Source organism: Eulemur rufifrons, chromosome 8, assembly GCF_041146395.1.
Source record: "Eulemur rufifrons isolate Redbay chromosome 8, OSU_ERuf_1, whole genome shotgun sequence".
Lineage (NCBI taxonomy): Eukaryota > Metazoa > Chordata > Mammalia > Primates > Lemuridae > Eulemur > Eulemur rufifrons.
The window spans coordinates 6,146,976-6,162,442 of NC_090990.1; the positions used below are offsets into that span (position 1 = coordinate 6,146,976).

Here is a 15,467-nt window from a genome sequence, read left to right on the forward strand (position 1 = left end):
AGGATGATGTGAGACTGCAGGAGAGTGAGAGAAATTCCCCATTGTAGAGGGAAAACCCACTTGCAAATAAATACTTAGGCTGAAGCTGCCAAAAGGGCCATCTGTTGAGGCACTAATAATAACGGTAACAATAATAATAAAGGGAAGACAGAACCACACAAGGCTGGAAAGACAGAGGGACACGGGAGTGGAGACAGAGGGGACGGCAAGAACTTGTAAGATCAGCAGAAAGACAGATGCCAGGCCTGGCTCCTGCCACGCGCTGCTCCAGGCACCAGCAGTGTGGGGGTGGGGGTGGGGTCTCATTTGGGGGAATGTGTCGCAGCGAAGGCTCCTCACCTACCAATCCCGCGGCTTTTGGGATGGAAAGGGGGAGGCCTGGAGTCTGGTGGTGTCCAGGCCAGCAGAGCCCACTGGGCTGTGTCAGCGAGGACACCTGTGTACACTCCTTCTCAACCCCAACAGCTCCACAGTGGCCCAGGTCCTACCCCAGGTTCCGTGTCAGGGTAGGACCTGGACCAGCTGAAGGAGGTGCCCTCACCTGCAGCTAGGCCCCGTGCTGGGCCCTGCCTGCACCCTGGCCCTACTCGGATAATAAGCCACATATGGACTATGTGGCCTGGACTACAGCAAAGGGGCTGGGGGAGTTTAGGGACAGAAATGCATGGGGTGGGAGGAGGCAGCCACCTTGGCCCTAGCGGTCAGATGTCGGATGGTCTGAGTCCCCCGGCACTCATGGCCCCCCACCTTCTCTCCAAGGCAGGCTCCTCCCCAGGGCCCTACCTGGCAATATATTTCTGGTAAATGTTTACATCTTCGGTGACAGCTGGTTTATCTGTGGGCAATCCGTTCCTGGTGAGAGACACACAGGGCACAGCCGATTAGTGGACAGGGGGTGCCTCATGCCCCAGGAGCGTCGTGGGCAGCTCCCTGCCCTGGGGCCCAGCCCTTCTCTCCTTGGCTCTGCAGTGTTCCGAGGCACTCAGGGCGGAACTAAGAAAGTCCCTTGGCAGAAGCCTGGCAGAGGGTCAACGAGACCAGCTCCAGTGAGGGCAGGGCCACCTGGAGCAGCGGGGCTGGAGGGCTGCACCCGGGCCATGGCAGTCTAGGGTCCGTCCACTGAGGCGCAAAGCCTGGGAAGCTGGGGCCTGGCTCTGACCCACAGGGACACTCAGGATGGCACCAGGCCCCCCGGGGAGGGAGGTGGGGAGGGCAGCACTGAGCAAGTGCAGTGGGGCAGAGGAAACACCTCCACACCCTCAGGCCAGTGGATGCTGCCAAGATGTGCTCCCTGGTATACTGCCCCCAGGGTCTGGGGGCTCCCATGCTGGTGTAGTGGAGGGAAGGGCTCTGGGGAAGGGTCTCCATCAGCCCCATGTGATCCACCGTGTTACCATCCAGGCCTTTCCCCTGTCCCTGGGTTCAGGCTGAAAAGGTGTAGACACCCCCACCCCAGCCTCCTACCTTCCGCTCTGAGCCTGGGGGTGAAGGCCACCAGCATGGACCCACCCCTGCCACCCCTGAGAAGCAGTGTTCTCAGCCACTACAAGCCTGCCTTGGGCCCTTGCGGCAGCAGGCAGAAGAAGCCTGTCATGGGCAAATGAGGGTGTCCATAGCCCCTGGTATGCACATAGGCCAAGGCGCAGCGCACATCAGCACCTGGTGTGTGAGAGCGTGTGAGGCTGCACGGGAAGATACGTAGTATGCAGGTCTGGGAACCATGCGTGAGTGTTGCACGAGGACACTCGAATGTCAGTGCAAGAGCAAACGTGCGTTGAGTGTCGTCTGTACCGGTGCATGGTGGATGTGCACAGGGTGTGTGCAGCGTTGTGTGTCTGCAAGTGTGCACCTCACATGTGGGGAAGAGGCCTCCCACTCAGCTCAGCCCCCGGGCTGGGTGGCAGTGGGAGGGGGAGTGCCTTACTTGACAGTGGAGACGGTCCCCGTGGTGATGGAGTCTGTTTTGGAGAAGGTTGACTTCAGGTACTCAGGAGTGCTGAAGGACAAGGAAGCAGGTGGCTCGGGCCCTGGCCCAGGGGTGCTGGGAGCGCTGGGCACACTGGCGAGGGGTGCAGGAGCCAGGCTGGGGGCGGGTGGAACCTTGGCAGGGCCCGGCTTCTGGATGCCCCGGACATCGTACTTGGAGGGGCGCCCCACCTTGCCCGTCTTGAAGGCGATGGCTCCACCCATGTCGGGGCTGCCCTCCCCAGGTTTGAAAAGGTGCAGGTACTTGACGTTCTCCAGGTCATACTTGGATGCCTTCTTGTAGGTGCTTCCGTTCTGGGGCCGCAGGTTCTCACCTGTCTTCAGTTTTTGGATGAAGAAGTCATACTTGGAGGCACGGGCCACCAGGTTCTGCATTTGGATGCTGCTGTGTGACGGCAAGGGCAGGATGGTGGCCTTGGTCTCCAGGTGTGCTGTGTTGCTGGGCAGCCGCAGGCCAGGCAGGGGGCCCACCACCTCCTTGCCTGCCCGCTCCTCGGCCTTGGTGCCATGGGCTGGCCAAGGAAGCTGCTCGCCGGCCTTGAGCTTGCGGATGTACTCCTCGTACTTGGAGAAACGTGCCCGCTTGCTGAGGGTATCTTCGGAGGTGGGCAGCATAGAGGAGGTGGCCACCTCGGGGGTGGAGCCCGCATGCAGCTTCTCAAAGCTGATCTTTCTGGCCAGTTCGTCCCTCGTGTTCTGGTCGTCATAGCCGAACATGCCAAGGAACTCGGTCATGGTGGAGGCCGCATAATCCCGCAGTGAGGAGGCCTCACCTACATGGGAGGAGGGGGTGGGTCACCTCTGGGAGGGGGCAGGGGAGGAAGGGAAGGAGCCCCTCCACTGTGAGCCCCCACCCATGGAGGGAGGGGCCAGCATGGGGAGGGGGTGGAGCAGGACATGATCTATGGACATTTGGCTCACTTGTTAGGTTTTACGACTCTTAAATTAATTTGTTTTAAAAAAAAGTAATTAATACTGGGGTAAAATAAAACGAGTTCATCAATGCCAGGAAAATCAATTTCCTAAATGTTCTGGCCGATGGCTTTTCAGTACATTAAACAAAGTTTCATAAATGTCTCCGCTCTCTCGCCTTGGCCTAATATGAAAGAGAAGTCATTTTACTGGAAGTAAGGCCAGAGCCCAACCTGCCTGCCGGAGAGGGGGCCGGTGAGAACGGGGCCAGGGACAGGTAGGGGTGTGGGCGGTGGCTAGGCAGTCAGGAGGGAGCCCAGGGGCTGAGGGAGATGCTCTGGGTAGGGCAGGAGTGGCCTGGCTGGAGGACGTTCCCTGATCCCCACAACCGGATGCCCTCGGTGGATGAGGGGCTCACCCCAAGACTGGCCCCAGGACCTGGCCTCTTGGCCGCCCCTAGCCTTCCCAGGCTGCTGACGGTCCCAGACAGCAGGGCTGAGAGGGCACCAGTATGCCCACCAGACTCACTTAGGGCCCCTACCCCAGCCAGGATTCAGGACGTGGATGACTCCTTCAAACTCCCCTGTCATCCTTCGTTCACTTGTGCTCCCACACAAGATTGTGTCACCTGGGGAGAGCAGGAGCCTGGGCAGGGCCCAAGTGCTGCCCAGCTGTCCTCACCACTGTCCCCAGCCCAGGCACACTGAGAAGACTGGAGGGATTTCCCTACAGTGACATGCATGCACACACAGCCAGACACACACAATCACATACACACTCCCACATACAACAACCCTGACATGCACACACACACTCACACTCACATACGCTCACACACATTCACATACAACATACACATGCACTCTCACAGACACATAACACACATACTGTCACACACACACATACACTCTCACATTCAGACTCACAAGCTCACATTCTTAGCTATTTTCTCCAATTCTACAGACACACACGTACACACGTCCCCCAAACCCTACACCCAGCTCCCCAGGGCAAGTCTGAGGATGCTGGGAGGAAGACGGTCCCACTGCAACGCTGAGCTCTTTCTCTTCCACACACAACCGAACACCACAGCAGACGCAGGACCCCCGTGTACACGCACACTCATTCCTTCACGGAACATGTGCTGCACCCCTGCACACAGGGGACTGAGACCCACCAGGGCCCCAGGGGACACCTTGTTCTCTCCACTTGTGTGCAAGCCGGCCCACTCCGGCACACTCAGAGCATCAGGACCCTATGCAAGCCTGCCGGGTCTGGGATTCTGAAAGCACACCTGGAGGGGTGTGATGGGGCAGGGTGGGGCCTAGGCAGGAGAGGACACCTAGCAGGATGTGGAGGGAGAGGCTCTGGGCTCCGGGGAGGGGCTGACACCCCACTAGGTGAGGAAAGGACAGTCACAGGCAGCCACCTGGGCCCCAGGCGGGCAGAGTGATACAAGGACCCAGCAGACAGATGTTCTCCAGGGCAGGGCGGTGGGTCAGCCACTGTCCTGACCTGAAGCTACATAGGGTTGGGGGCCCAGCTTGGGAGGAGTGGGCTCTGGCTGCTGGATTCAATGGCTCAGGGACCAGGGAAAGGGGCTAAAAATAGCTGGAGGCAGCTGAGCCCTCACTATATATGGCAGAGAAACAGAGGGCTTTGAAGGGCAGGCAGCTTGGAGCAGGGAGGGGGCCAGGCAGGGGTCCCAGAGGCCTACGTCCCTGATCTCCAGGGCCAAGAGAAGGTGGCCTGGAGGCTAAGCCTATGGTGGGCAGCTGGGGCTCCGGCTCTCTCCAGTGCCCAGGACTGAGCCTTGTCCCAGGTGTCGGGCTGAGGGGGGAGGCCTGCAGCCATAAGGCCCCTGGCAATTGAAGCCCTGCCTCCTGCCAGCCCTCATTGCCCTGGAGGCCACAGGCAGGAGCTGAGGCCTGCTCACCTGCCCTCAGCTGTGGGCAGAGCTGGGCCTGGGTGGGGTGGGATGCGGAAGGGACAGCGGCCCTTGTCGCGTCCCTCTCCTCTCCTCAGGCCCAGCACAATCACCTTGTGTCTGGCAACGGCAAGGGCTTTTCCTATCAGAGGAAACTGAAGGTCACACTTTTCCTCATTGATCTTGCAATGTTTGTTAATTACTCTGTCACTGATGTGGCGAAGGATAATTAAACAGCTCTGTTTATATCTTATATGCATAATTATGTGGCTGCGCAGGGCTCCCCGCACGGGGAGGAGATGCGCCCCTCGCTGCAGGGGGAAGGGGGTAGGGGAGCGGGCAGGGGAGGCTCAGGGCACCAGGCTCCAGACACCAACCTGGGAGGAAGGCTGGGGGTAGAGAAAGGCCCAGACCCTGGGGCTCCAGTCCCAGTGCTGCCCCCTCGCCCGCCCTCCCTGGAGCAGAAGGTGCACAGGGCTGCTCTGGGTCCTAAGGACAAGGAGACACCAGAAAAGCCCGGCCTCAGCCATCTCGTGGGCAAGAGGTCAGCCAGAGGACCACGTCCAGGGCAGCTGGGTGTAAGGGGATACGGCGGCTGGGCGGGCCATCCTCGTGGCCCTGAGCAGGCCTGCCTGGGAGGGCCGGGACAGAGGCTTAGGAAGGAGAAGGCCCAGGGGAGGGGCAGGAGAACACAGCCGAGTCTAAGCTTCTCGGAGAAACCTCCCCGAGCTCATGCAGTTCGTGGTACTGACCATTCTCCCCATGCTCGTGGCCAGGGACTACGGCCCCCGACAGGCTCACCCGTCTCCAGGTGTAACAGAGTCACCCACCACCATCTGTCCACCCATCTATCCTGTCTGTCCGTCTGTCCATCCATCCGTTGTTTCTTGAAGACGCACACACTTGGGACAGTCCAGCCTGGCTCGCCCTGGGTGCCCCCCCATTCCAGTTCTTGCCTTGCCCCCACCCCTAGGAGGCCTCAGCAGGTTGGATAAGGTGCCAGTATTTGGAGCAGGGGTGAGGAAGGCTCCCTGAACATACCGCCCCTTCCCTGCTGGGCCTCCCCAGGGATGGTGCCCTGTCCCTCCTCCCCCTCCCTTCAAAGGCCAGACACGCACCTGAAGCCTGCTTGGTGCTGGGGCCACTGTCATCCTTGGAGGCTGCCCCGTCTGGGTCCTTCTCCTCTAGGATGCTGCCATCCTTGGAGGGTTCTTCTGCGTGGTCTTCCTCATCGCTGCAGCCCTGGGGCTGTACCATGTAGACGCCCTCGGGTGGCAGCTCCAGGCCCTCGCGGGCAATGCGGCCCAGCACGGGCGCGGGTGCTGGGTCCTCGCTGTACTCCCCATTGACCCACTTCTCGATCACCGCCCGCCTCTTGTCTTCCTCGCTGCGGGGGGCCCGGGCCATCCCAGACTCAGGGCCACCACACTCTTTGTCCCGGGGCCGCAGCGGGCTACCCTCGGCGTGGGAGCCTGCCTCTGCTCCCTTCTCCACCACCACCTGGCGGCTCAGCTTGGCGCAGATGGCATTGAGCTTCAGGCCGCCCTTGCGCTTGGCCGCCATGGCGGGCTTGCCTGCTGGCGGGTCGGTGCACCGCGTGCCTTCAGCTGCAGGGACAGAGGAGGGATGGAAGTCAGAGGAGTGCTTGCCGAGCACAGCCTGCCCACCTGAACAACCCTGCACCCCGATGCCTCAGGTCCCTCGATGCATTGTGGTTTCGTCAAACTGCCCTGAGACTGCCTGGCACTTGTTGGTCTCCCCCACTAGACTGTAGCTCCCAGGGCCAAGCTCAAGAATCACTATCCTCAGAGCCTGGCACAGGGCCTGGTTCAAAGACTACTCTGTAAATGAACAAATGAATGAATGAATGAGTCTTCAAATACACAGGATAGTCTTCTGAGAGGTGGTGTGCCCTTTGACACATGAGGAAACTGTGGCGCAGGCAGGTTAAGGAGCTGGTCATGGGGTCAAGCTGGCAGGTGACAGTGCTGCATTACTGGCAGCCAGTTCCACTTGTGAGCGCGCTTTCTCACCACATGTCCCTGGGCAGGAGTCCCCGAGAGCCAGGACCAGCCTGTGCCAACCTCTGTCCTTACTGTCCCAGCAGCACTTGGCTGGCACCTTCCCCTCCTGAGTATCTCATCCCCTGGCAGCTCCCCTGCCAGGCCAGGCCCCTGGGCCCCAACTGACTCCAACTTCTGCTCACCGGACAGTAGAGATCTGCCTTAGTTCCCTCCCTGCTATCAGGGTCTTCCTCGGCCCTGCACAGCCCGCTCTGGGCCTCTGGCCACTTCCTATAGCCGAAGTCTTTCCCCCGGCCTCAGCAAGAGCTGTCCAAATGGAGTTCCTCACAGCCCTTCCTGGGGCCACTTGTACCTGTCCTAAGACCTCACTCTTCCTCTTCTCCCTTGGCCAGCTCCTGCAGCCCCGGAAGGCCTAGCTGGCCCTGGGATGCCCACCGCCCAGCCCAAGGGGTCCAGCTGGAACAGGTGAGGTTCCTTAGATCCCTAACAGGGAGCCCAGAAGCTGCAGCCACAGCACCTAATCTCTGAACATGACAGCTTGACACAAACAGCTGGAAACCCTAACCACGCTGCTCAGCCTAAACTCTGTCCCTGATTAGGGCACTGAGGGTCCTGGGAGAGGAGGGGCACGTGGCAAGCCCACCCATACAGCTTGGGATCTGCCCCAAAGCTTGACAAGGGTGGACATATACACACACAGGCACACACACACAGAGTGACCCCACGTGCTTATCTGTCTATCTGTCCATCCATCCGTCCATTTAGTGGGCTCCTACTGTGTCAGACCCTGTGGTGGAGCCAGGGACAGGGCAGTGGCCCTGGCAGATAGGGTCTCAGCTCATACTTTGTGTACAAGCAGCCCCATCAAAGTGTGCTTCTCCATGGCTTGGGTCAAGTGGCCGTCACCAGAGAAATGGACATGTCTGCACCTCCACATGGGTCCCAAGACTAAGTGAGGACAGGGGCTCTGCTCCTCAGATCCACGGGCAGAAGGGGCTCCACCATAACAAGTCAGCACCACAAACACCCACACACCCGGAAACCCAACAGGGGCCCTACTCAAACAGGAACAGCAACACCTGTGTCTGCCTGGGGGCCTCGCCCCACAGATGGACTTGACTTGTACCCACAGAAAACTGTCCCCCGATATACACAATGCCCAACGGCTCCAGCGAGATCCTTGTCTTGTTGCCAGCTGCCCGTATGTACGGCCGCACCTGGCCCAGACGGGATGGAGTGATCTCAGCCCGGCCCAGGGAAGGGTCTGCTCAGCCCACTTCCAGCCCCGTGGCCCTTGCTTCAGGGCCCTGGACCTTGCCCAGGCCGGATGCCCACTCTACTCAGGTGTGTCCACATCTCCAAGTCTGTGCTGCCCACACCCAAGTCCCCACACTGACAGGGGGCTCTAATCATCACATCATTCCACTCAGGGCCTGCCAGCAGGCTCCCTGGCACCAGGTTTCCTACAACAGGCCTACAAGGAGCAGGCCTCACCTGGTCCCCTTTGACCCTTGCCCTGGACAGAGAAGGGAAGGGTGGGAGTGGGGGAACCCGCACTATTTTTATCAGGAGGTAAGCAGCCAAGTGTGTATGGCAGACGGCAAATGAATCTATAAATATTTATCCTAAGGAAGAGGGAAGCAGAAGCTCCCAGGGCTGCACTTGCTGCTGGTGACACCCCCTCCCCGGGCCCCCACCCATCCTGGAGCCTCCCTGCACTTCAGCCCACCCAGCCCAGCCCACCCTCTCCTGATCTCGGCTATTTGCCTGGCTCAGTCCCTGCCTGGGCCCCCACCAGCTGCGATGCAGCTGTGCACCCAGGGCCCACCCCCAGCCCCTAGGCCCCTTTGCTCCTGCCGACTCCCCCCACACCTGCCCTCCAGCTGCCACTCTGCCCCAGCCCACCTGCCTTCCAGATGTTGCCCTCCCTCTGACTCTACTGCGGGTCCCAGGGGTGGAAGTGGAGGGAGGCGTGTGGGCCTGGGATACAGGGGCAGGAGGCACAGGCAGGGCTTAGGCTCCTAAGTGCCAACGCGTGCAGGGCTGGGGAGTGGGGAGGGGGGTGTGCGAGCTGAGGTCTTAGCTGTCTGCCGCCTTCCGGCCCACCCGTGGGGCTAGCACCCTGCCTCTCCATCAGGGCCCTGGGATCTATAGACTACCCCCCCGTGGGCTGACCCCAGACTCCTGTCCATGTAAACATTCCTCTGACTTTCTTCCCCAAAATATAAACGCTGTGGCCAGGCCTCAATGGAAGGAAGCCATCCGTCCCCGGCCCTGTCACTGCCCCTTTCATCTCCTTCCCGCCACCAGCCTGCCCGCTGCTCTATTTACACTGGACACTTCCTCTGGGAACAATACTGCCCAGGAGGCTAGCTTGGGCTGGAGGGTGGGAAGGCGAGGGGACTCCTGCTCTGCTCACCCAGGGACAGGCAGACTCAGGAGGTGAGGCAAGGGGAGGGACACATGCGGGGGGGCCCATCCTGGCCTGAGATCCACGCATAGGCAGAAGAGCCCACCCTGCACCTGGTGGATCTCTCAGCCTCCAGCCCTAGTGGCCCTGGACTGTCTGGGGCGAACCTGGGGAGGCGGCACAGCATCAGGTTACTGCTTAGCCTCTGGGGTTGTGAGCTCATGGCCTGGCTCTGCCCTCGCTAGCTCTGGCCCTGGGTGAGCTCTCTCGCTGTAGAAGGGCTGCAGGGCTGTAAAGTGAGAGTACATCTGTCTGCACCGAGCACAGGGCCGGGCAGCCATGGACCTGGGAAAAGGCAGCTGAGCCCTGGGAGGGGACAGCAGGCAGATGTACCACACCTGGGCTTGAGATTCCCAGGCCAAGAGACCTCACCTGGCCCAGGAGTCGCAGGAGGTCTGCGGCAAGGGTGGGCTGTCCTCTCAGCTCCTCCCTGTTTCCCCAAATTCTGCACCTTCCCTCCCAGGGCTCCAAGCTCAGCCAGCCCCCAGCAGGCAGTTCTTGTCTCTGAGAGGAGCAGACTCTGCTCGGGGTCGGGGAAGAGGGACAAGAGCTGGCTGACCGCCTTGTCGGGCACTATCTGAGGACTTGTAGTGACTCAGTGGAGCAGGCGCTCTCACCGTCCCATCTGACAGAGGAGAATGCTGATCCTGGCGCTGTAGACACCCAGAGCCTCAGCTCCCCCTGGCAGGGAACTCACAGGGCTCCTGGGCTGGCTCTGGGAAGTCCCAGGCCTCCCTGTGGGGGCTCCTGCTCCATCCATCGCCTCCTCACCCCCACTTCCTGTTCCCATAACACCAAGCCCCTTAAAGTGTTAACTGCGATGGGTAAAATGGTGCAGCAGATTGCTACAATAAATAATTTACTGATATTTATAAATATTCAAATCAGCCGGCTTCAGAAATCGAATGAAGGGAGGGCCTCCGGAGAAGAGGCCCGTTACAGCATGAATCTCCCCACTTCCTCCAAAGGCTGGGGAGGCCAGGGCTCCTGCCAGTTGTGGGTGGGGAAGGGGGGCTCCTGCAGCTGCTCCTGGGCCCCTCGTCCCTGATCTCCCTGCTCTCTAGGGGCAGAGGGTTGGGGAAGAACTGGTCCTTTCTCACCTGGTCAGGGCCAGGCCCTCTGCTGCAGGCAGCCTGGGCTCAGGGGAGGAGAGGCCCAGTGTCCACTGACCCTGGCCCTGGGTCTCAGAGTTGTCTGTCCTGCTTTGGTGGGGGCAGTCCCAGGGGCCTGGGCAGCCTGGCAGCCCCTCCCCACCCGTGAGTAATGTGTTTCGGGGCCGGGCTGCCTGTCAGCTACCAGGCTTCGGGTGCTTTATGGGCTCTGCTTGGTGGCTCTGAACTCCCTGGTAGGAAATAAAGTTCTCCCTGCGCGTCCCTTCTAAACATTTCACTCAGTGGAAACGGTGTTTAAGAAAAATGAGGACATATTTCTTCCTAAGGATGCAGTATCCCCTTGGGCGGCCTAATGCCCGCTGTATATCAGGAGGTGGGGAGGCAGGGGCCAGGAACCAGTCCCCCGGGGTGGGGGTGGGCCGGGGCCCCATCTGCCCACTGCCAGGCAGCTCTGGGGGCCACTCTGGTGGCTGCCCTGGCCCATGGTGTCTAGAGACCTACGGCAGCTGGCACCTTTGGAGCACCTCCTCTGTGCCAGGGACCGTGCTGGGCCCACAACAGTGTCCAGCATCTCCATGTGGCTGCTTGTCGTGTCCGTTTCCAGATGTGGAAGCAGAGGCAGCGAGCGAGGCTGGTAACTGCCCACATCACCCAGTCAGTGCTGGAGCCCGATCCCACCAGGCTCAGATGTCCAAGGTCATGGTCTTAAACGTTCCCACTCCCTGCCTCCCAAATAAGCGTCCTGGCGCCTCAGGGGTACGCGTGCTGCTGGAGCTTCCACTCTGCTACCCTCTAAGAACACGAACTTGATAGGCCACAAGGCCCAGTTTTGGAGTCTTGTGCCTATGTCCTTTCAACACGCTCTGAGCATGCAGACCAGGCCCTGAGCTGAATCCTGAGGCTACAAAGTGGGCGTGACAGGCAACCTTGGTTCCTGCATCACGGACCATTCAGTTTGGGAACGGAAGTTTACAAGTCATTACAAGAGCCATCCCCATGGTGAAACGTACAGGTGCTAGAGGAGCGGCAAGTCTGGGAGTGAGGAAGGGCTGCTGGACGCCTGCTCCTCACAAGCCTCCTCTCCCCGCCCACCCCCGCCCGCTCCCCCCCAGCCCATCTCCCTCTGAACAGTTCCCTCTCCCATCTCCTTCAGCTGTGGCCCCTCCCCCAGCCAGGACCTGTCCCCTAGCAGAGGGGTGTCCTTCCTTCTTGGGTTCAATCCCGACCCCAGCTCCAAACAGAAGGGCCTCCGAGTTTTATGGGTGGGAGGAATGGCTGCTGCTCCCCAAGGATCCTCAGCAGCTCCAAGCTGGAGGGGGTGCTAGGCCACTGGGCCCTAGCTTGCCCCTCTTTGTTTATTTATTTATTATGATTTTTTAGTCCAGTTAAAAGGTTTACTATCCAGACGCGTCTAAGTGGCCTCACTTAGCGTAAGTAACTCTATAAATCAGGGAAACTGTTAGCATCCACCGCACAGGCTGGCTATCAATCTCCCCCAGGTCACAGCCAAACAGGAAGGGGAGAAAAAAGAGAGTTACCACCCAGGGGAGATTTAAAACACACACACACCCCGAGCAAACGCACACAGATGGTGCGCATGCCGTTGTGCGCACACACACCCAGGCGTCTCTGTGTTTGTACAATCACATCATATTCACACGTGCACACATAAAGCAGGCCAGGAACTGGAAATGCTGCGTAGGGTCATGCTAATAGGACGCATACACACGGCTCCGGTAGCCACGAGAAGAGGCAGAGCCTGAGGGAGGGGTGCCTCTGGAAGGGAGCTAGGGTCCCCAGGGCTCCCACGGCCAGGCTACCAGTGCTGAGCTGTGCTGAGCTGCCCTGCTCTGGGCAAGTGGCTCTCTGGAGGGCTGCAGAGGGGATGTGTTTCCCTTCCCCCTCCCCCCTGCCATCAGCCAAACCCAAAGGGTCCGAGCTTTGCCCTTTTGAAAGCCCCAGGTAGGCACTTGGCTGGCACTTGACCACTGCAATGGGACATGTTGTCACCCCAGGTCTTCACTGACTATGCCCAAGGCTGGGCACACCCTAGACCTGGCATGGGCTCAGGAAAGGCTGCACCATTTAAACGGGCAACCGGCTGCCGTGCAGAGAACCGGAGGGTGCAGGGCTAGGGCGACTGTCCAGAGCGACCTCTGCACCAGCGGCTGCAGAGACGTCCCACTGCTCACTTGAGAAGGTGTGGCTTGGGTGTCCACGCAGCCTGGACAGAGGCTCCCACCCACACCTAGAAGGCCCCACTAGCTGAGCCACACCAGGGACTAGAGTGGGAGAGGCGTCTCCCCTGGGTCCCCGAGGTGGACGCAGGCAAGGCAGCCCGAGGTGGGAGACCTGCCCAGGCCCACCTCCTCTCCCCGCTGGCCCAGGAGGCCTCCCTGGCTCACCCGCCCGCCGCATCTCCCCATGAACTCTATTTCTCTTTCCTCTCCGAAAACAACTGAGCTGTAAATACTGTTTAACCTTCTCCCCCCTCCCCCCACCACCCCCTCCCCTCCGCACTATAAAAACACAAATATGCCATAACTCAGCCGCCGGGCCGCCCAGCCTCCAACATGCCCCGCGCCCGGGCCTCTCAGGAAGGTCATTACAAACGACTTTCCGATTCACTGCTCCTGAAATAATTTTGTGTATTAAAACCTGAATCTGCACTTTCTGGGGCCGAAAGCCTCGCTTAATTATGGCGGGTGTCCTTGGGACGGACAGTGATCCTTCACTCGCCAGCCCGCGCTCCAGCCCTCCGCCCGCCGGCCCGCCCCCCTCCCCGGGCCCAATCTGTTTTCAAAGTGTGTCTGTCCTTTATTAAATTGTTTTCTTTTCCACATTATCAGTTGCCATGGAGACCTCATCTCTCGGATTATTTGAATTTCATTATATCTATTGATTTGGGAGCATTTCATCTTTTTTATTGTTTTTCTGTCAATTTTCAAAACGAATAACCATCTAATTTGCGTCAGTGCTGATTATGTTTGTCCCTCAATAGAGGTCGGCAGCTGCGCTGGGGAAACAAATCAATGAAAAACCATCATAAAACTCCCCACTCCAGTCTCCAGGATGTGTGGGTGACATTCCACGCCTGCGAAAGACACACTCATCAGCTCCAACTTCGGCTACGGTGGCAGTGGCGGCAGCCCCGCTCCACGTCTGCCTGCTTTGGCCTTAATATTTAATTTCGCGATTTGGGGCATTATTAGTGATGTTTTTATTAGTGCGTGTGCATGTGAGTCTTTGGTGGTGGGCCGGCTGTTTCATTAATTTGTGGGCGAGGCAGGGAACGCTGGAGGAGGGGAGGGTGGCCGGCGTCGGGGGCGCCGTGTAAGTGGAGACGAGGGGGAAAGCCCTGGTGGAGGGACAGGAGCCCGGGGACCAGGAGAGCCCCGAGGAGGGGCTGGAAATGGGGGACCGAGCGAAGGGGAGGAAAAGAGGGAATTCAAATTGCTTACTTTGTTGGTTTTTTTTTAATAATTTATGCAATTTTAAGCATTTATGTATAAATTTTTTAATAAGCCACCCTGGAGCAGGATGGCCATTAACATCCCAACGTCCTTCTGTCCAATGGGCTGGCGGAGAGGATCAATTTCTGAGAGTACTTTCCCTTTTTTATGACATGATAAAATGCTTTTAAAGCAACTTACACAAATATGGAAATTTTTTTTCTTTTTTTTTCCGTCCCCTCTCCCTTCCCCTAACAGCCTTCTTATCCACCAGGGAGGGGGAGGTTGTGCGCGTGCACACACACGCACACACACACAGACACACACACTCCGGTGCTCACGCGTCTCTCTCCTGCTGGGGAGGGGGGCTGAGGGGGCTGGCAGGGAGACAGCCCAGTTCTAACTGGAACTGGCCGCCTGTCCTTCTAACAAGGGCATAAACTTTCATTACCCATGCACGCAGTCAAAGACAATTTAGGGAAACGCGCTGCTCAGAAAAGGAAAACCTCAGCGATTCGTGGCCTGCGCTGCTGCCGCCATCTGGGGGGCTCCACCTTCAGCTTGAGGGAACCCAGACCCTGAACCTCTGGCCCTGCCCAGCAGGAGGCTGGGGGAGGCAGGGGCCAGTCCCAAGTGGTGCCCTCGGGAGGCAGCACAGAGGTGGACGGCAGAGCCAGCTAGAGTGCAAGGGTCTCCCTCCTTGGCTAGACGGGACCTCACAGGCCGTGGATGGGGTGGGCCCCCTCAGTCCTGCCCTCCCCTGACGCCCCTTCACTAACCCCAACCAGGTGCCAGCCCTTGAGGACAAGCACAGGGCTCTTTCGTTTCTGCCACTCCAGTGCCAGGAACAGAGCAGAAGCTTATCTGTGTGGATGGACAGACAGAGAGACTAAATGAAGACAAAGGAGGGAAACAGGCCTGAAGGTATTCTGAGGTTCCAGCCGGTGCCCCACAGATGGCACTTGCTTAGTGTGGTGAGCAAGGTGCCCTCCCCAGGTGTCCCTGCTCTGGAAGCAGGTCTGGTGCAGAAGTGCCACTGGGTGTAGAGTCAGGGGCATCAGCCACCATCACTCCTACCCTGGGCCCGAACCCCTGACTTCCTTGGATTTGGAGGCAGGCCTCATGAGGAAGATGGCAAGTGGCCCTATCCCCAGACTTCAGTGTGCCTCTGACCTCACCTTCGGCGCCTTCTGATGGGAGTGAGGAGGGACCTGAGCGTGAGCCCTGCCCAAGCTCCCCACTGGCTAATGAGGACGATCTTGAACCCCAGTGTGGGGCCTGAGCCCCACCCAGCACTGCCCTGAAGGAGCGCCCAGCCCTCTGAGACCACACTCAGGCACCTGGGCTTCAGAAGCTTCCAAAGAAGACAAAGCAACTCCAGAGACGTGCTCCTTTTAAAAGCTCACCACACTAAGCAAGTTTCCTCTGCCCTGGGCCTCAGGTCCTCATCTGTAACGCAGTGTGGCTGAAGGGCCACTGTGACAATGTGCCTGGCACAGGGCTGCGGAGCGCATGGTGCCTGCCACTATGCTTACTGGTGACTGTGGGCAGAGTCCTCTCCTGGGGCGCGGGGAGGGCTGCTTC

At 59.3% G+C, this 15,467-nt stretch overlaps 1 protein-coding gene across 2 annotated transcripts in view; it reads right to left on the minus strand.

Annotated features, from left to right (window-relative positions):
* Positions 1 to 15,467, minus strand: part of CASZ1 (castor zinc finger 1) — a 145,249-nt gene that overhangs the window by 18,427 nt on the left and 111,355 nt on the right. For both annotated transcript variants that reach the window (XM_069477325.1, XM_069477326.1), the window contains 3 exons: positions 5,944 to 6,432; positions 1,925 to 2,759; positions 784 to 852 (listed from right to left, as the gene is read on the minus strand). In XM_069477325.1, the coding sequence (XP_069333426.1) occupies positions 784 to 852; positions 1,925 to 2,759; positions 5,944 to 6,432 (1,393 nt within the window). The remainder of the gene's footprint in view (positions 1 to 783; positions 853 to 1,924; positions 2,760 to 5,943; positions 6,433 to 15,467) is intronic.